This window comes from Rhinatrema bivittatum, chromosome 5, assembly GCF_901001135.1.
Source record: "Rhinatrema bivittatum chromosome 5, aRhiBiv1.1, whole genome shotgun sequence".
Classification (NCBI taxonomy): domain Eukaryota; kingdom Metazoa; phylum Chordata; class Amphibia; order Gymnophiona; family Rhinatrematidae; genus Rhinatrema; species Rhinatrema bivittatum.
Genome location: NC_042619.1, coordinates 131,226,021 through 131,248,454, shown reverse-complemented (window position 1 = coordinate 131,248,454; position 22,434 = coordinate 131,226,021). Strand labels below are relative to the sequence as shown.

The window sequence follows — 22,434 nt, the reverse complement described above, 5'->3', positions numbered from 1 at the left end:
TGTAACCTGTCTTAATCAATTTACTAATGTGCATTTTCATTGTGAGGTTCTCAAGTATCTGTACATCTAAATCTCATACTTGATCTGAGGGATTAATTTGAAAATTACCTAGGACAGGGGCAAGTTGATGAGTTTCTATTCAGCCAAATGATTTCAGTCTTTTTAGGGTTTAATGTCAGTTAAGTTGCGATAGTTCATGTTGTATAGCTTTCACATAGGTGGACAGTATTGAAGCTGTGTTTTCAAATGATCTGGAGAGTGGGATGTAAAACTGTAAGCTGTCAGCATACAAAAAGAAAGGCTCCTAGATTAATCAGTAATTTATACAGTGGGAGCATGTTAATATTGAATAGTGTTGCTGAGAGGTCTAAGACTTGAGAGACCCCTGCATCACATTCGAAACAGCCAGATATATGGTTGCCCAGTTTGACTTGGAATGTTCTATTACATAGACATGAAGTAAACCATCTGAGAAACATGCTGTTGATCCCTATGTTTCTCATCTGATGACATAACAGGTTAATGTCCACAGAGTCAAAGATGGCTGTTAGGTCAATTTTGTAACAGACATCCAGTCTGCCCAGCAAGCTTCTTATGGTAGTATCTGCCATACAGTATTGGTTACTCCATGTTTCTCTTAAAGATAGCACTGCTGCTCCATGCACTTATCACTGAGCCTTATGAAAACTCATAAAAATTTACTGCTAACAACATTTTTACTGGGTGATGAGCCTTTTTGAAAATTCAAACTAAATTCACTGCCTGAATTTTCAAAGAGGTACTCAATTTTCAAAAAGACACTCAATTAAACCTGTTAAATTGTGCACAGAAATTTTTCATGAAATTTTAGGTGCATACTTTTCAAAATAAATAAGTATGTGCATTAAGTGTAAATCCAATCCAGCTCCCAGGAATGCTTCTTCTCAAGCCAAGAAAACTTATGCAATTTTGTAAAAGTTCATTTCTGTGTGTAAAACAATGCTTTACATGCAGAAGTCCCTTTGGTAATTACCCTCACTAGCTTTAGAAAATCAGTAAGCAGGTATCAGTGTCTCCTAAACTGGAACATTTAATGTGAAATCATGCTGAACTATTCGGTACTACAGGATTCTCAGGAGCCACCACACTAAAAACTGATGCTTTTTTAATGGCCATAATGAAAATTCCACATATATAAAAACCTCCAAAATATACAAGTAAATTAAACCAAAAAAGGAAACTATTTTTGAAGTGTCTACTTTTCACATGATAATACAGCCAGCCATAACTAGCATATCCATAACTCTAAATTGGTTACAGATACCGGCCATATCAATTAATTAATGCAAAAGTTTAATTCACCCACAATTCCAAAATTTTTGATATGAACTGGAATGCCAAATCTTTGTCCTTGTTGATAACATAGGTTATTTTGAGATGGAAGCATAAAATATGACAGCAAATAAGCAATGTATGGTCCATCTATTTTCCTGTTACAATGCCAAAGAGCCCATTTCATCGCCAGCTTTATCTTCCACTTCCTCACAGCTAGGGGATCCTCTGGGTTCATCATGCTTTCTTGAACATAAGAAATTGCCATACTGGGTCAGACCAAGGGTCCATCAAGCTCACCATTCTATTTCCAACAGTGGCCAATACAGGCTACAAGTACCTGGCAAGTACTCAAACACTAAGTAGATCCCATGCTACTGATGCCAGTAATAGCAGTGGCTATTCCCAACTGGTCGATTTTAAAAAGAGCGCGTGTGCATCCATGTGCACGTGGTTCCCAGCGTGTGTGCATCCAATTCCCCTTTTCCCCCTGCCATTGAGTTGTGGTTGCATCAAAAGCATCAAGGCTTTTTGGTTAAGAATAGTAACTGCCACACCAGCAAGTTATCCCCATGCATCCTTTTCTATTTTTCCATCCTCTAGCTTTTAGAGATTCACAGTATTTAACCCATGTCTCTTTGAATTCTTTGACTGTTTTTGTCTGAACCACAAATTGGCTACATTCTCTATTAGATTAGAAACAATCTTATCAGGGACTCAAGGAATTTTATTCTATTGTGTGGTTGTTGCAAAAATAAGTCACAATTTTGGCATCCAGAACAATAGGACCACTCGCACCCTCTCTCTTCACACTAAATAAACCCCACACAAAGATTAGCCAAACAACTATTGGAATGAAAAGGCCACAGCTTTATTACACTGTTTTATATATGTATATAAGTACCTGAGCATAACAATATCAAACTAAACCCATTGCCCCAGTGAGCATCCGCCAGCAAGATGTCAACCCCAGGCTACCCAGCCTGCAAGTATCCAGCAGTTCCACAACTGCTTCCATGTGAGGTGGCCACCATCCCAGCAAGGCACCCACACAAGTACAACTCTACCCAGCCACACTTTCTTCAACATGCCACACGATTGATCAGCCCTCCCGGCCGATCCATCAAAGTAAACATAGTATACAAAAATTTGCTGGGATAAACCACACCGACACTGTTGTAGCTCAACAAGACTCACTAAACAGAACAAGCACCAACACCAGAGGGAAGGTGGGAGAGAACATGAAAGACAAGGGAGGCAGGCGAGGAAGGAACTCCCCCAGTATACATGGAACCCTGTATTTATACCCCTCCCACCATGTGCCAATTTTTAAACACAAAGCTCCCAGTGGAGCCAATCAAAAGCAGCAAAGCCCGCATATTTTGAATGCTCCACTAGGAAGGAAGAAACCCTCAGCATATGCCTTCCAACAGTCCCTACCCAGCCACTAACCATACGAGGCTGCATGTGGCCCAAAAAAGAGCCAACATTCTAATGGGCAATTCAGTATCTAGTCTGACCTGCCCAATCAAAGTTACCTAGTGCTGATGCAACTGTTTGTCACATATCTCCAAGCCAAAAGCAGCAGAGAAGGAAGACCTCCAAATGTGGTTGATGAAATGCCTGGATTGCCCCAGTGCTTTAACTCCAAGTGCTGATATAAATAGGGAAGATAAACTGCCACATAATTTTGAATTGGTGCATGTTGTGCTGCAACTCTTCACACCAATATATACTTTGCTACATAAGCCCATTTGAATTCCTTGCCTTCCTCAGAAAGGCAGGTTATAAATCTGAAATAATAAAACAATAATAAACAAAGCAGTTAGAATAAGCAACAAGAAGCCTTACTTTATTTATTTATTTATTTATTTATTTGTTTTAATTCTTTATTTATAATTTTTCAAATAATATAGTTACATATTATTTTACAGAAATTACATGGTAAGGTTAGCGACCCAACATCTTAAAGCATTTATATCTCTTAACTCAATATTACAATTTTCTCAAACCCTTATCCATTTTTAACAATCAACATGGAGGGGGTTTTGTAATTACATGATTAGGGAGATAAACAAGATTAATAAGAAGAAAAATATACTAGCTAACTATGCCCTTTTTAATTTCAATTGGACACAGGGGAAGATGTTGACACTCTGGTACCTTCTAGAAAATGTTTTAACTGATCTGGATCAAAAAAAATTAAAAAAATCATCATGTCTCTTTATTATGCATTTACATAGAAACTTAAGAACAAATGTATATCCAAGTGAGATGACCTCCTGTCTAAGTGACAAAAAGGCCTTCCTCCTTAACTGAGTCGAAACAGCCAGATCAGGGAAAATATTTACAGCTTTTTCAAGAAATACAACAGGATATTTATTAAAATATCTCTTCATAATTGAGTTTATGTCCAGTAAAGAATAGAAAGAGACTAATAACGTTCCCCAACTAATAACATTCACCGAAGAATCTTCCAAAAATTATTTTAACATGAATTTTACAATATAAACACAAGAATCCCTTGACCCAGAAATATATGAAAAATGTGTCATCATACAATAAAATAGTTATATCAACATAAAAAAGAAAAATAGAATGTCTTCACACATTTTTCACAATCGTAATAGGAAAAAAAGGGAGACCAAGAAAAAAGAGCGAACAACACTGTAATAAAGAAAAAAGAAAAGAGAAACAGCCAAACATTATCATTTCCAAATGCCTACATCCTAAAGAGGTAATTTAGGCATGCAAATCCAGGAATAATCTCAGCTGAGGTTCAAAATAGACATAATTAACATTGAGATGCTTTACAAAGTATTTGCATGGTACTCCCTGAGATCGCACAGCAAGACATTTCTTCCTGCGATCTTGGGTTACTTTAGTGATATCAGGAAATATCCATATCTTTTGACCATAAAAAGGCAAAGATCTATTATGGAAGAAATATCTCAAGACTAAATTTCTATCATTCAAAAAAGCAAAAGAAAGTTCCCCTTTTTAGTACAAGATCTTCCTGTGATAATTCAAGAAAATCAGTTAGGTTTAAAGAAGAACCTTGTGCTTGATCTTCACTAATTCCCATTGTCTGTTGTGGCAAATAATATGCCTTGGTAATAACTGGCATTACCTCTGTGGGGATCTTGAGAACCTGATAAATATAACTCTTAAAAAGATCCAGCGGTGGAATCAACTTAATAATGGGAAAATTAAGAACTCTCAGGTTCAAACTTCTCATAGCATTGTCAGTGTTCTCTGACTTCTTAGATTGAATCAAATCTGACCGAACCAGACCAGGTTGACTCTTTTCTAATGTAGACAGTAGAGAATCCAGGGCTTCAATTTTGGTCCCATATAAGGCAACTAATTTATCAATAGCCAATACACGCTGATTGGTATCCAAGGAAATGTTTGTTAGAGAGGAAATAGAAACTTCTAATGAGTCCAAAGCATTCCAAACAGCAACCAATGTAATAACAATCAGCTTAATTAAAGTTATCTTTGTAACTGAGCATATCCTGGTATCCAAATTGCCTTCGCTCGATAAATTGTTTCCATGGGGGTCCCCTCCAAGTACCAAGGACAGAGTCTGCATCAAAGGAATATCAGATATGATTCCCTCAACAGGCATAGAGGAAACTCCACTACTTAGGACCTCCATTGAGACCATTGAGACCTAAAAAATGTGATCTGAAACTGCCTCTGTAGTGGTTTCCCCAGGCATCGGAGTTGCCCAACTGAATGCGGGACTTACCAGACTCAGCTCCGCTTCTATAGGTGTTTTGGTAAAGGGAGGGGATGGTATTTTAGGCATGCCAGGACTCAAAGATGTTTTTTGGGCCAGCGGCACTGGCATTCGCTCAGCACCACAATGGCACTCATACCCGGCATAAGTGTTGGTGGGGTGGGGGGTGGGGGTAAAGAAACCCTTGATCCAAGGCTGAAATGAGTCATATTAGGTGCTACAACCCAAGAAAGAGATCTAGGCGTCATAGTGGATAACACATTGAAATCGTCAGTTCAGTGTGCTGCGGCAGTCAAAAAAGCAAAGAGAATGTTGGGAACTATTAGAAAGGGAATGGTGAATAAAATGGAAAATGTCATAATGCCTCTGTATTGCTCCATGGTCGCCGCATCTCAAAAAAGTTATAATTGCGATGGAGAAGGTACAGAGAAGGGTTACTGAAATGATAAGGGGAATGGAACAGCTCCCCTTTGAGGAAAGACTAAAAAGCTTAGGACTTTTCAGCTTGGAGAAGAGACGGCTGAGGGGGGATATGATAGAGGTGTTTAAAATCATGAGAGGTCTAGAATGGGTAGATGTGAATCAGTTATTTACTCTTTCGGATAATAGAAAGACTAGGGGGCACTCCATGAAGTTAGCATGTGGCACATTTAAAACTAATCGGAGAAAGTTCTTTTTTACTCAACACACTCTGGAATTTGTTGCCAGAGGATGTGGTTAGTGCAGTTAGTATAGCTGTGTTTAAAAAAGGATTGGATAAGTTCTTGGAGGAGAAGTCCATTACCTGCTATTAATTAAGTTGACTTAGAAAATAGCCACTGCTATTACTAGCAACGGTAACATGGAATAGACTTAGTTTTTGGGTACTTGCCAGGTTCTTATGGCCTGGATTGGCCACTGTTGGAAACAGGATGCTGGGCTTGATGGACCCTTGGTCTGACCCAGTATGATATGTTCTTATGTTCTCCCTCAATTTTGCTTCTTTTTTCAGTGTGAGGCATTCTTTGGAAAAAGAAATAGGAGCCAAGGATACAAGGAGATCTTCAATCCTGCTTCTCAAAGTGTGACCATCTTGAAGAAGCTTTATTTTAACATCATTTTATAGAAATTGCCATGCATATATGGTTGTCCCTCAAGCAGCCTTATAAACACATACATTCAAATTAAACCATCCGGCCAACTGTGTCTTCTACATATGGTTTATGTATGCCCACAAAAATTCCTACCCTATTAATTAAATTAGTCTTTGTTGATGCAGAAATCCCCTCTATTCAAGACAGAAACAACTCTGAAAGTATGAATGTGTCTTCATAGCATTTTGGTTTTCACCTACTGCTACTACTACTACTTTATTTATTTATTTCAAGACTTTATAACCCGTCTATCTTCTATTTATAAAGTGAGACACTGTACAGATACAAATAAGAGACAATTCCTACTCCTTGGAGCTTACAATGTAGTCTCAACAAACATTCATGACAAACAAGAGTCAATGGGGCATGAATTTATTGCAGAGACAAGAGCAGATGTTAAAAGCAGCCTTAAAAATGTGAACTTTTAGACTGGATTTGAAAGTGGCCAGAGAGGGAGTCTGTGTATATGGCACATCAAGTGGAAAGCACAGTGTTGGGAATTGGCAATGGAGGAGTACATATAACAGCGACTTGCCCAATGAATGGAGTTCATGGGAAGGGTACAGCGTGAAAGACGTGACGATAGCTACTGAGAAGTTGCGGTGAATGCACTTGTAAGGCCAACAAGAGAATCCTTAAAGGTATGTAGAAGTGGAAAGGGAGTAAATGCAGCCACTTGAGAAGAGGAGTTTTATGGTCATAGCAATGGTGAAGGGAGAGAAGACATTAGAACTGAATTTTGAATAGATTGCAATGGAGAAAGGTGGTGCAGGAGGCCTGTGAAAAGCAAGTTGCAATGGTCTAAACAGACGGTGATAAGAGAGGGGGTAAGTGTTTGGCTAGCTTGCTCATAAAGGGAGGGACAAATTTTAGTATTGTTATACAGGAAGAAACGACACATTTTAGCAGTGTTTTGGATTGTGTAACATGTATTTAGAGTTCAATTGAGGGTCTAGATTGTTTTCAATCTCCCTTTGGTAACCACTCACCAGCTTCTCAAGAAAAAGCCAGAGAGAGATAAACAATTATTTGTTTTACTCAAAGATATACCTTTTTTTTTTTTTTTTAAAAGCTTATACTTGGAAAGGTGTTTCTTCATCAGACTTGAAAATAACATTAAATCAATTATTTATTAGATGAATGCAAATAATTTGTCTACAAATATTTTTCTGATATTTGTAACAAGGAAAGCAAAAGTGAATATCCCAATTGCTCAGTCCCTTTCCTCTGCGTTCAGACTTTTGGTTACTTGTATTTTTCTTTCGTGACAGATGTCCAGTCCCTGAAGTAATCTTCTCTTTTAGGAGTAGTCTTCTGGCTCCACGGAGTCCATTACTCCATCTGAAAGGAAAGTTTCCACATCTTGAGTCCTGCAAAGCACTCAAATTTTCATTGACCTCTGGCCTACAGCTATCCGGTTGGTAATCTCCTCTAGGGTCTATGCAGGGAAGGAGAAGATGATACCAGAAAGAAGCAAAGCCAAAGGGAACAAAGGGGATGAACAGAGGGTGGAATAGGCCTCAAATGAAGAAAAGAATTAGGCTGAAGGTGGGAGAAGGGGCTGAAACCTGCAGGAAGAGGAGAGCAACAGCCTGACAACAGCGTGGCATATGGGAGAAATGCTAACCTCCATGACAGGGCACGGTAATACACACAGAGTTCTCAGGGGAAAGCCAGGACTCCGCTAAAGCAAGAAGACAGAGGGAACAAGAGATAAAAAAGATGTAATGAATGAAGGCAAGCTTACTGGATATAGAGCAGGTATTCCACAGGGAACATGAAAATGAGAGCGAAGAGGCAGACTGTAACAAAATTTCCTGATTAGCACCACTGTTAGCAGGACTGTATTTTTAATTTGCTCAGTGCTATTTAGAGTCAAAAGAATTTATCAGATACTATCCAGGTAAAAATCTCTAAAACAGTGTATGCAAAACAATATGGAATTTTCAACAGAAATTCAGTGTAATGTGTGAACAGCCTTCTAGTCCGTTCCCTTACTCAACAATATGTTTGCAGTCTGCATATTACTGACAAACAGAATTAAAGGATTGGAAAAACACATCATGTCTCTCTTTCTTGAGTTTTGAGCAGGATTCTTATGTGTTGCATATAACTGTACAACAAAATGACGTCAACCATCCCCAAGACAGGCGCCAAAATGATGTCACATTAGGGTCAACCTAAGGGCCGCTGGTGCCATTTTTAAAGCACAGAACATGAACACAGGAGCAAGTGGGCATCACTCCTGCCCTTTTGGATCTTGTGGACCCCAATAGATATGGTAAGAAGGGGTCCGGGAGGTTCCCGACCCTGGCAATTGTTTGCATGGTGGGAGTGGGGGGGGGGGGGGGGGGCACAGAAGCTCGGCTCAGCCCAGCCAGGTAGGCCTGGGCCCCAAGTTTGTCTTTACAAAAGGGGTTTGGGAAGACCCATTTTTGGGAGAGGTTTATTAGTTATTTAATGCATTTTTCCTGTTTGGGAAAAGAACCAAACAAAAAAAACCACAAAACATTAAATAAACTGAAAAACAAAACCTTCCGAAATGAAAAAAATGAACCATCATGAAAATGTTTGGCTTGCACATCCTGAAGGCATGTACTTTATGCCAGCATTTAACATCATGTAAGAGTCCACAGATTCTTTTAGCCAGACAGCAAGATGATCTTCAAGCTCAAAGTACATGGGTACTCTGTTTGCAAATCTGCTGGGTTTCTGGAAGCTGAAAATTACACAGGAAAAGGGATAGACTCCCTATGGAAAATTTACATAGAAACATAGAAATAACGGCAGAAAAGGACCAAATGGTCCAGTCTGCCTAAGTTTCTTCCACTTCCTCAAAAAACATTCACCAATATTAAAAGTCCCATATGCAAAATGTATCAAGGCATACTGCTGCTTTGAGTTTCTGATTGGTTCATTGGAGGTCAATAAGACCGATGTCATATCCTTTTAATTAATGGGTCTAGTTAATTTGCCATAGGTAAGCAGTATTTCAAAAGCAGAATTTCTGGTGTCATTAGAAAGGGATAGGATACTCAATTAAATGAACACAATATTAGAACAAAATGCATAACCTAGATTCTGAAATGCTACCTGTCCCTGTATTAGAAAATCTCCAGAGTTAATGTTGCATAAGGAGCAGGTGTGAGGAAGCTATTAAAAAAAAAACACCCACAAAATCGGGGCTCCATATTACTCTTCATAATGCCATAGATAGCACCTACAGGAAACAAAGACACAATCCTCCTTGACCAAGCAAATGAAAAAACATCTAGAAACTAGCACACACAGGAGACTTCAAAATATTAAAGCAGCATTTTATACAATATAACGTAAAACCCTGTTACGTGTTATTGGAGTAGATCCTTCTTGTCCCTTTTCCCCGTAATCCATCGCAAGCAAAAGTGATCTGCCACCAATTTCTTTTCTAAACTTTTGGGCCAGCTCTGCTCCATTCAGTGAGGTCTTTTTTAGCAATAGGCTTCTGCCAACTTACGTTTCATCCAGTCCTTGCAGCGACAGTCCTAGGCTGGAGGCCATGCAGCACAGCTCTTTCCAGAACCATATAATCCTGGGCCCTGATTGCATGGTTCCAACTCTACACGTGCACTTTTATGCAAAGGAGGCTCAATCATTTTCAGAGACCATTTCTGCACATAAAACGCTCTTTTACCTCTAGAAATGCCTCTGAAAATTGCCCTCTGTGATTTATCATACTGTTATTTTGGCTTCTAACCATCTCAATAAAGTGGCTCACTTTAAGTATATCCATTATTTTAAATATAGATAAGTAAGTAAAATATAAAATATATTTTATAGAATTCTAGACATCAAGTCTAGAATTCTATACAAAGTGTTAACCATAACACACAAAACCATCTACTCACAAACCACACTCGAATTAAACTGCCCTCTCCGATTTCACTCAGCATCCAGACCAATTAGAACAACGTACCAAGGTACCCTTTATGTACCCCCGACCAAGGCCCCAATGAAAAAACGCGCCTTCTCAATAGCTGGTCCTACTCACTGGAACAATCTACCATCGGACCTTCGCCTTGAATCTTGCTTACGGACTTTCAAGAAAAAGTTGAAGACCTGGCTAATCACGGAGGCCTTCACCTAAAGTTCCCAAGCTAAAAATAAAGTTTTATGCTACCTTAATTGTAACATACATATTTAATGTTCTCCATGCATAATTCTTCAATGCACCACATACTCAATATCTACCCTGTTTGTTGCATGCTCACAGTTTATTGATTTTTATTTTATTTTTATTATTATTATTAACATTATTACTATTATTATATAATTTATATTTGTATTATTTGTTTAATGTTTATTGTTCCATGTACACCATGCCCATGGTATTTCTAATTCTAGTTATCTGTAAACCGAAGCGATATGTACTTGTACATGATCTTCGGTATATAAAAGCTTTTAAATAAATAAATAAATAAATTTTTAGACACTGGCCTGCTCAAATAGCTATTCACCTCAGCCTCCTTTCCTGGCCTCAACATTGGTGGCTCAACAACTTAGGGAATAAGCTTAGATTGTACCCTCATGGAATGCAGGGCCAATTAGCCAAGTGGTTTAAGTTTAAACTCCACCATGCCCATTGGTAATGCCATATAAATAAAAATCATTATGTTTATTGTGCACCCTTCAAAGGAAACAGAAGGAAGAGTGCCAGGTCCTCAAGGTCTGATGAACAGCAGCAATTGCAGAAAAGTTGACTGGAGGGATATCTGAGAGAGCCGAACATTTAGAAAACGATATTCAGGATATACACAGAAGACAGCAGCACCACCATAAACTCTCTAGTAACACCTATGCTCTCCCCACATCAGCCTACCAGGGGTTGGTTACCCGCACATACTGCTCCCAGAAGCAAGTGACTAGCCAGTGAGTTGCCCCAATCCTCCCTCTCCCACAAAAAAAATACAAAGAAAATTTTCATGGGGCACCAGAAGGACACAGGAAACACGAAGAAGAGGGAAAGAATAACAGAATAAAAGAAGGAGGTGACAGACGAGACACACTGACACACATTTAAGCAAAATTAAATTTCTTTCTTTACATAAGGCAAGTATATTTTCAAGTACTAGAGTACAAAGGTCTTTACTGTCATTGACACTGTTTCCATAGCTCCAGCCTCAAAAGCTTTTCTCAGGTGAGCAATTGTTCTGAAATGAGTGCAGAGCTCATTTCCAAGAGCTCTGAGGCTGTTGCTGCCGCTATTGCAGTGCCTGCACCACAGAATGGTATGGAGGGGGCTATGGTCAGACGCTGGTGCCCTTCTGAGTCAGGATGGCCAGATTCCTTCCTGGGTCTCCCCTTTGTATGCTTCCTTCTGTCCCCAACCATATCCTCTCACACTGCTCCTTCTGACACAGTTTTCCTGCCTCGTCTGAAGTGTAGGGTCTTTTGCTTCATCCATCTGCATTGACAAGCAACCCCCATGTGCCTGGCTTACTTGTACATTCCTCAGAAACCAGAGGGAGGAGTCAAAAGGAAAAGAGGACTGAACATGCTCAGTATAGCATACTCAAGGTGCTTGGCATTGCCCTCAGAAAGTAGCATGCGAACACTATTTAGCCAATGCATTTTTCTGTGCATGAGAATAGCTTGAGCATGCTATTTCTGACATTTTGCTTAATCTTTTTGCATTACTAGCTTACAGCTCGATACAGTAAAGTTCAGTTGAAGCTTTCTCGTCTGTAACGAGCTCGCTGCGCACAATTCGGACGCGTAAGGCAAACCAGCGATACAGTCTCCAGTTTTGCGCGTCCGTAGCGCTTCTTAAAACAGACGCGTAACCCTTCCCGCACCCGGCATGTAAATGAACGAATTAGCTGTATAATGAAGGAATTAGCTATTCCCCTCCGATACCGTAACGGGCACTCAGGTTCTCTCATTAGTAACGCACTGTTTTGCCGCGGCCGTAACGTGTTAGTTTACCGCCTCCCCCTAGTAGGAGTTAGGACTGTGAGTCTAGTAACAAATCCATCGACACCGCTTAAGATACTCAAAAACAATAAAACACAATTTAAAAAAAAAGCGATACAGAGATGATCGAGAAAATGTAATGATGTGGGACACATAAAACCTGTCAGAAGAAAAAATAAAAATTTTTAAATACCTGTCGGAGGGCCGCGTGGGTCCAGGCGGCCGGCGGCGGCGGGAGCCGGGTGGTCGCGTGTTAAATCTAGGCCACGGGCGGGTGAGCGCCTGTTCCAGGCGGCAGCGGCAGCAGCGGCGGGGGGACACGCGTTAGTTCGAGACGGCCGGCGGGCGGCGGGTGGTCGCGTGTTAAATCTAGGCCGGGTCCGCACAGGCGCGCATTCATTCACTGCCGGTGGGGGCTGCAGCCCCCACCGGCAGTGAATGAATGCGCGCCTGTGCGACCCCTGCGATTCGGCGCTCAAGGCGTGACGTCACGGCATGTGACTGCCTTGAGCGCCGAATCGCAGGGGTCGCACAGGCGCGCATTCATTCACTGCCGGTGGGGGCTGCCTCCTCCGGCAGCCCCCACCGGCAGTGAATGAATGCGCGCCTGTGCGGACCCAACCTAGATTTAACACGCGACCACCCGCCGCCCGCCGGCCGTCTCGAACTAACGCGTGTCCCCCCGCCGCCGCTGCCGCTGCCGCCTGGAACAGGCGCCCACCCGCCCGCGGCCTAGATTTAACACGCGACCACCCGGCTCCCGCCGCCGCCGGCCGCCTGGACCCACGCGGCCGTCTGAAACTAACGCGCGTCCACCCGCCCCCCCCCCCCCCGCCACCCGGAACAGGCGCCCACCCGCCCGCGGCCTAGATTTAACACGCGACCACCGGCCCCCCGGATCCCGCCGGCCGCCTGGACCCATGCGGCCCTCCGACAGGTATTTAAAAATTTTGATTTTTACACTTCCTGGTGCCTGTCATTTCAAATGTCATTTGAAATGACAGGTACCAGCGCACCCAGGTTACTGTATAGGCGCTGTATTAAGCGCCTATACAGTAAAATGGGTTACGCGGGCATAACCCTTCCCTACCGCTTTAAAGCCGCGGCATGCATTTGCATGCGATTAGAGGAGAGTATCGGGGAGTTAGTGAAGAGAACTGTGCATGCGGGGAGGAAGGGTGCGCCTGACACTACCTCACTGTTTCTACCTCGACCTTACTGTATCGACCTGTAAGTGACTTTTAACTAGCCTGTTAACACTTTTACAAGCCCATGCTAAAATTGTTTTTGATGCAAATTGTATTGCATAGGCCCCATAGAAGTGAACTGAACACTGATGTCACTGCAGGCTTAATTTGAGGAAACAAATCTAGCCTAAGGCGAGAACTAATCACTTCTTAACTTAATTGCTCTTGAGTTGCAAAAGCAATTTATTGCCTCATCCATCTACCACCAACATCAATATATAGATTGACTAATGCAAGTGTACTAACCAGAAAGACAAATACATAACATGAAATGATTTTCTCCTTCTTAACACATAGATACAGGAAAAATGTAAACTATGGCAGGTACTATTTTAAGTATAAGCAAAGAAATTGTAAGGAAATAATTCAAAGCCAAATAATCTGGTGCAATCATGAGACTTACAAAGGTAAATTTTTCAAAATAACCTGTTTATTAGTTCCATGCTATCAGTGTATTAGTCAGAGAATTTTTAAGCATTCCTTTAAGCATTGAAGTCCCGCAACACAGCCATGTTTCACCAGTTGGCTTCTTTGGGAGGGACCTAACAAGGATACCATGCAAGAGACAGCTTTATAGCTCAATAAAGCTGACTGGCGAAACATGGCTGTGCCGGGGGACTTAAGAACATAAGAACATCCCATACTGGGTCAGACCAAGGGTCCATCAAGCCCAGCATCCTGTTTCCAACAGTGGCCAATCCACGCCATAAGAACCTGGCAAGTACCCAAAAACTAAGTCTATTCGATGTTACTGTTGCTAGTAATAACAGTGGCTATTTTCTAAGTCAACTTAATTAATAGCAGGTAATGGACTTCTCCAAGAACTTATCCAATCCTTTTTTAAACACAGCTATACTAACTGCACTAACCACATCCTCTGGCAACAAATTCAAGAGTTTAATTGTGCGTTGAGTGAAAAAGAACTTTCTCCGATTAGTTTTAAATGTGCCACATGCTAACTTCATGGAGTGCCCCCTAGTCTTTCTATTATCCGAAAGAGTAAATAACCGATTCACATCTACCCATTCTAGACCTCTCATGATTTTAAACACCTCTATCATATCCCCCCTCAGCCGTCTCTTCTCCAAGCTGAAAAATCCTAACCTCTTTAGTCTTTCCTCATAGGGGAGCTGTTCCATTCCCCTTATCATTTTGGTATCATCTCTGTACCTTCTCCATCGCAATTATATCTTGTTTGAGATGTGGCGACCAGAATTGTACACAATATTCAAGGTGCGGTCTCACCATGAAGCGATACAGAGGCATTATGACATTTTCCGTTTTATTCACCATTCCCTTTCTAATAATTCCCAACATTCTGTTTGCTTTTTTGACAGCCGCAGCACACTGAACCGACGATTTCAATGTGTTATCCACTATGACGCCTAGATCTCTTTCTTGGGTTGTAGCACCTAATATGGAACCTAACATTGTGTAACTATAGCATGGGTTATTTTTCCCTATATGCATCACCTTGCACTTATCCACATTAAAATTCATCTGCCATTTTGATGCCCAATTTTCCAGTCTCACAAGATCTTCCTGCAATTTATCACAATCTACTTGTGATTTAACTACTCTGAACAATTTTGTATCATCTGCAAATTTGATTATCTCACTCGTCGTATTTCTTTCCAGATCATTTATAAATATATTGAAAAGTAAGGGTCCCAAAACAGATCCCTGAGGCACTCCACTGCCCACTCCTTTCCACTGAGAAAATTGTCCATTTAATCCTACTCTCTGTTTCCTGTCTTTTAGCCAGTTTGCAATCCACGAAAGGACATCGCCACCTATCCCATGACTTTTTACTTTTCCTAGAAGCCTCTCATGAGGAACTTTGTCAAACGCCTTCTGAAAATCCAAGTATACTACATCTACCGGTTCACCTTTGTCCACATGTTTATTAACTCCTTCAAAAAAGTGAAGCAGATTTGTGAGGCAAGACTTGCCTTGGGTAAAGCAATTCTGACTTTGTTCCATTAAACCATGTCTTTCTATATGTTCTGTGATTTTGATGTTTAGAACACTTTCCACTATTTTTCCTGGCACTGAAGTCAGGCTAACCGGTCTGTAGTTTCCTGGATCGCCCCTGAGCCCTTTTTAAATATTGGGGTTACATTAGCTATCATCCAGTCTTCAGGTACCATGGATAATTTTAATGATAGGTTATAAATTTTTACTAATAGGTCAGAAATTAAATTTTTAGTTCCTTCAGAACTCGGGGGTGTATACCATCTGGTCCAGGTGATTTACTACTCTTAAGTTTGTCAATCAGGCCTACCACATCTTCTAGGTTCACCGTGATTTGATTCAGTCCATCTGAATTATTACTCATGAAAACCTTCTCCAGTACGGGTACCACCCCAACATCCTCTTCAGTAAACACCGAAGCAAAGAAATCATTGAATCTTTCCGTGATGGCCTTATCTTCTCTAAGTGCCCCTTTAACCCCTCGATCATCTAACGGTCCATCTGACTCCCTCACAGGCTTTCTGCTTCGGATATATTTTAAAAAGTTTTTACTGTGAGTTTTTGCCTCTACGGCCAACTTCTTTTCAAATTCTCTCTTAGCCTGTCTTATCAATGTCTTACATTTAACTTGCCAATGTTTATGCATTATCCTATTTTCTTCTGTTGGATCCTTCTTCCAATTTTTGAATGAAGATCTTTTGTCTAAAATAGCTTTTTTCACCTCCCCTTTTAACCATGCCAGTAATCGTTTTGCCTTCTTTCCACCTTTCTTAATGTGTGGAATACATCTGGACTGTGCTTCTAGAATGGTATTTTTTAACAATGACCATGCCTCTTGCACATTTTTTACTTTTGTAGCTGCTCCTTTCCGTTTTTTTCTAACAATTTTTCTCATTTTATCAAAGTTTCCCTTTTGAAAATTTAGCACGAGAGCCGTAGATTTGCATACTGTTCCTCTTCCAGTCATTAATTCAAATTTGATCATATTATGATTACTATTGCCAAGCGGCCCCACCACCGTTACCTCTCTCACCAAGTCCTGTGCTCCACTGAGAATTAGATCTAAAATTGCTCCCTCTCTTGTCGGTTCCTGAACCAATTGCTCCATAAAGCTATCATTTATTCCATCCAGGAACGTTATCTCTCTAGCATGTCCCGATGATACATTTACCCAGTCAATATTGGGTAATTGAAGTCTCCCGTTATTACCGCACTACCAATTTGGTTTGCTTCCCTAATTTCTCTTAGCATTTCACTGTCCGTCTCACCATCTTGACCAGGTGGACGGTAGTATACTCCTATCACTATAGTCTTCCCTGACACACAAGGGATTTCTACCCATAAAGATTCAATTTTGCATTTAGTCTCATGCAAGATATTTATCCTGTTGGACTCTATGCCATCCCGGACATAAAGTGCCACACCGCCTCCCAGGTGCTCCTCTCTGTCATTGCGATATAATTTGTACCCTGGTATAGCACTGTCCCATTGGTTATCCTCCTTCCACCATGTCTCTGAGATGCCAATTAAGTCTATGTCATCATTCACTGCTATACATGCTTCAATGCTTAAAGGATTGCTTAAAAATTCTATAACTAATACAGTGATAACAATAGCATGGAACTAATAAATAGGTTATTTTGAACTTGACCTTTAACTCTCATGATTGTACCAGATCAAAAAGACCACATTTGGATTTGAATTATTCCCTCACATTTCTTTGTTAATATTTGAACTTCGGCATGTGAGGCCTCTCCACTCTTGCTATTACGAGGTATTTATTTAGCCATTTTTATATACCGTCATTCCAAGTGAACATCACAACTGTTTACATCATGATATAAATATTATAGGTACCAATTACATTCACTTGATGTGTTCATATTTCATACATTTTAGGAATCAGACACAATTTAGGTGAAAGACACATACATTGACTGAAGCGGCCAGGTGAAGGAGAGATATGAAGGGATGAGGCAGCGGCGGATTCCCGATGAAGACCGGCCCGGGGGATTCGCCGCCCAGGTCGGCTCAGGAGATACTACGTGGTCTGCCGAGGGCGGCTCTGTCATGGCCGTGCTCGGCAGACTACGTGACTAGCGTGACCGGCCCACCGGGGGATGTCCGATCCCCCGATAGGCCAACCCGCCCCTGGGATGAGGTACCTGGGGTGGGGCAGCATCTATAACAAAAGGTGCTGGAGGAATGTAAAGAAGGGAGTTTAGAGAAGATGTATCTGATACATTTATTTTTTTTTATTCTGATGCTATTTTAAATCAAATTGCTAAAATGATGTGAACATATATAATACTATAGGCATGTGTTTGCTAAAAATAATGTCATCAGTATTCTGGAATGGTGATTAGAAACACAGACAGCAGAATAAGACCATTTGGTCTGCCCAATCTGCATGTTAGGTCTTTTATTATTTTTTATCTTTAAGTAAAAAAGCACAGTACATTTCCAGCCATCATTCAAATGAAATCTTTTGGGAGCATAAATCCTACAACTTGTTTCTGCTCAGAACCTAGGAAAGTGATGATGAATTCCTGTATTCAAAGCAATCTGTCTATGTGCCATAGACAATTTTAGTATTATTTTTTTTTAATGAGATTTGGAGGAACTTATAAAGATTTCCTTGGCAGATTATACATCACACGGATTGCACAGATCAGTTTAGCAATGATTTCTCTTTTTTAACAACATATTTAAAACGAGCATGTTTTGGTTGTTTCATGATCCCTCAAGCGGTGGAAAGATACTTGGACAACTTACCCAGCTGACGCTGCCAGCAGTATTTGTATTCCTCAAAGGTTCAGACTGGTCTCTTGACTGAATTTTGCCTTGCAGTCTGTCCAGAAAAGCATTATTGACCCTTCAAAACAACAAGAATATACATAAATTAATGCTCTTTCAGCAGTTTGGAAGAGATATTTCAAATCCTAAATGGAGCAAAGTTAGGTTAACCAGGAAAGCTATGGAGAATTAATCCAAGCCAAAAAGACTTGAAGACCTTAGACTACTACTAAAAGCAATCTTTGCGTTATTTCTTTTGCTTGTCTTCTTGTTACAGAAACTAAAGGTTGTACAAAAGATGCATAAATCACAACCTGCAACCAAAAGGGACAAGCCAAGAAGGGGGCTTTGCTTGAATTTTGTGATAAAATAATTATTTCTGATAATGATCAAAACTGGGAATTATGAGACTGAAAATATCGAATACCATGGTCCCTTGGTTACTGGATCATGATTGCAGAAAGTTTTAGCCCATCTTAAACATAAATACTGTCAACCAAAGGTTAAGTTTAGTCTTTTTTTTTTTTTTTTTTTTACTTTTGACTGGTTTATTTTCTTAAATGTCTTAAGTTCCAAGGTTTGGGAATTCAAATCCATCATATAGCACTGAAATTTGGCCTTTTGGTTTAGAATAAACACAGACATTTTAAAAAAGATATATTCACACATCAAGTAGATAGACTATGAGGAATCCTCTTCTTCTTTTTCTTTTTTTTTATCATTTTCATTTTCAAAATGTGTTTAAATGCATAGGGGCAGATTTTCAAAGGGTTACGTGCATAAATCCAGATTTACGAGCGTAGGGGGGTTACGTGCGCCGGGCCTGTTTTCAAAAGGCCTGGCGGCGCGCGTAAAGCCCCAGGACGCGTGTAAGTCCCGGGGCTTGAAACCATGGGCGATCTGGGGGTGGGGTGGGGGCGTGGCCAGAGGCCTCCGTATGGCTGCTGGGCCAGGGGATCGCGCGCCGGCACTTGGCCGGCAGGCGTAACTTCCGCAACAAAGGTACGGGGTTTTTTTTTTTTTTGGGCTGGGGGGTGGGACAGATAGGGTAAGGGAGGGGAAGGTGGGAGGGAACAGGGAAAGCCAGCTGGTCTCCCCGAGGGCTCTGGTGCAACTTGCGTGCGCCGACCCCTGATTTTATAACATGCGCGCTGCTGCGCGCACATGTAATAAAATCGGGTGTACCTTTATGTGCGCCGGGTAGCACGCACAAATATAGGCCATGCGCGTACCTTTTAAAATCTGCCCCATACTGTTTTGGAAATATTCAATTCAGTTATATTTACGAAGAGCCTTTCATTTCAGCTCAGCATATAAACACTACCTGCTTAATTTTAAAATGAGTGCACATGCACCCATACATGTACGTATTGGTGGGCAAGCAAAGATATGCTGGAATTTTAAATCATATGCACAATTGTGCATGCAAGTTTTACAATACACCTGTGTAAGTATAATAGTCCCACGTGTAAGTATGCTCCCAATTTTAAGAGCTTACTCAGCAAAACTAGCGTGCATGTCTTCCATAGGACTTTGTCGGCTTCTACGCGTGAATGTAAGCAGAATTTAAAACATGATTGCGCGAGGTTCATTCCCAGTTTTTCCAATTAGTTTACCAGGTTGTCTAGTTAATATTGAGGTCTTGCCAGATCCCTCTGGATCTTCATCCTGCTTGCCCCCCCCTCCCTCCCAGTTGATCCAGACACCTCACTCTGTCCTATAAGCCCTAAAACTTGAGATCTACAGACTTGCTCCTCATCTGCAGCAGTAAAGTAATGCGGTTAACAATCCTAAGTACATTGCGGTTTCCGGTTTTAAATACAGAGTTACGTGCGTAAGTATTGGCCCCACCCTGGAATGCCCATGCCCCGCCCCTTTTCCACCGCCCTTATTTTTCACACGTGCACGGGTACGTGTGTGTGTAGTCTGTGGCTTTTTTAAATCCGCGTTGCTTGCGCACGGCCCACACATGCGCGTATGTGGCGGGGGCCGACCGGGACAGCAGCCATTAGGCCCTGTCCCGGGGAAGCGTGAGTCGGCAGCAGGCCAGCGAGCCAAAGTTACTTCTACTCTGAAGAAGCAGTAAGATAAAAAACAAAAAAAATTTGAGTAGCTAGGTAGGGGTTAGGGATCGGATCGGAGAGGAGAGGAGAGGAGAGGGGAGGGGAAAAAGGAGGAAGGGTAGGTAGGGGTATAGGAGAATTCCTTCCCAGTGCAAAGGCCCGATCGCGTCACCGCGCGTACTTTACAAAATTCCCCCTCTGCGCGAGCGAGAGGCCACCTGCCCGCACATGCATGCATGGATATTAAAATCCGATGCACAAGTACGCGCCAATGCGGGAAATGCGCGCACATGGACGCCTGTGCGCTTGTTTTAAAATCAACCTCTGTGGTTCCTCCTCCCCTATTCTAGACCATCTTTCCAATTTTAGTTCAAGGCAGTTTACATTTTATTAGGTGTGGTAAGTCTCTGGCCAGAAATAGCTTACCATCAGGTATGGTAACTTTCAAACCAGTGCGCGGGCGCACATTAGTACATATATGCCAATGAGCACCCAGGGAGGTCATTTTATAATTTGCACACACATACACATACGTTATAAAATAGCCTGGGCACATCAGATGTGCGCCCCAATTTTACATAGGCCTGCGCATAGATGAGTAAATCCTGATTCTGTTGTGTGATTCGGGGAATTTTAAAAGGGGCGTGTGTCAACGCCATTGCCAGTTTCACCAGTTCATTCAGTTAAGAGCTAGGTCCTTCAAACACCCCTGGGTTGATAGTATGCATTCCCCCTAGTTACCCCAGACCCTTTAAACTCATCAGAAATGGCTCTCTTTATTGATTTATTTTTTTTAACTTATACCTCCTCCTTAGCAGAAGCAAACTTACGCAGCAGGGAATCTAGGCCCCAAAATGCTTATGCCCCACTCAGATCACACCCACACCACATCCTTTTTTGACAACTTTTGAGATGTGCACACAGTGGGATACACGCATGCATCTGGGCAGCTTTTAAAATTCGGTGGGTGGGTGCGAGCTTGACTTGTGCGCATATCTCCCGATTTTGGCGCGCACTGGGATTTTAAAATTCACCTTTAAGGAGGTCATTTTTAAAGGCGTTATGATGTAAATGTGACATAATATAATAGCAATTTTAAAAAGCCATTTATGTGCGCAAAATGCACTTACACATGAGTATCCTATGGACAATTCAATAGGCATATATTGTAGCAAATTTCAAAAGCCATTTACCTGCGTAAGTGCACTTAACATGGGTAAAACCCAATTTTAAGCATGTAAATACTTTTGAAAATCAAGCTCTTAACATGTAAATGCTTTTTAAAATCTTGCCCTTAGTGAGTACCTGAGACAACAGGAGATAAAGTGAATTACCAAGGTCACAAGGAATCTTAGTGGGAGAAAAGGCGTTGGAACCCTGGTTTCCCTGGTTCATAGCCCATTGCTCTTCTTTTGTCTGCACAGACAAGCAACCCCTATGTCTCAGGCTTACTTATACATCCCTCGGAAGCCAGCATGAGGAGTCAAGAGTAAAAGAGAACCAAGCAAACTCAGTTTAGAGATATCTGCAGGAGACACACAGATCAAAAAGGGATAAATGAGTGGCATGCATTTTATAGTGAGGCCGATAATGTATTTTGCAAGGGGAACCTACCTTACAGTACTGCATAAATGCCTTTCATGTTGGCTTTCTGAGTTACATGGTCCCTTTGGCCAAAAGATTTTTTTTTTTTTTAGCACAGGACACAACTTATTGTATTCTCCCAACTTGAAAAATATTTTGCAGCTATACAATGTTGCTAAATCCCAAATTGCATTGAATAAACCTTAAATTTACTTAAGAAGACACTTCACTATAAAAAGCCAGGCTAGTTCTAAATAGCACAGCAAATAAGCATAGAAAATCAGTTTCTTTATGATTAGGAGCGGAAAAACTAACAAAACTTAGGCATCTGCCAAACATTTTTAGGAACCAGAGAAATATCTTTTGCTCTGTTTTTTCTTTGGTTATTTTTCTCTCTCTTTTTTGTATATTTGCTTTAATTTTTAGTTTTGTTTTTTTTTTGTTTCATTATTTTTATTTTTACCTTCTGCTTTCCTTTGCTCTCCAGGCACTCGTTTCACTCCCGGTGCCCTCTCTTCCTTTTTCCCCCGCTTCCAAGCATTCTCCCTCTTGCCTCCCCTTCAGGCATACTTCCTTTTTCTCATGGCAGTTGACAGAAGTCACGGAGGCTCCCTGGCTCTTTAACAACA

At 41.2% G+C, this 22,434-nt stretch overlaps 1 protein-coding gene across 1 annotated transcript in view; it reads right to left on the bottom strand.

Annotated features, from left to right (window-relative positions):
* The window catches only part of LOC115092374 (epithelial-stromal interaction protein 1-like), a 133,921-nt gene that overhangs the window by 7,188 nt on the left and 104,299 nt on the right, over positions 1–22,434 (bottom strand). Inside the window, exon 9 of the mRNA XM_029603178.1 lies at positions 18,138–18,237. Coding sequence (XP_029459038.1) covers positions 18,138–18,237 — 100 coding nt within the window. The remainder of the gene's footprint in view (positions 1–18,137; positions 18,238–22,434) is intronic.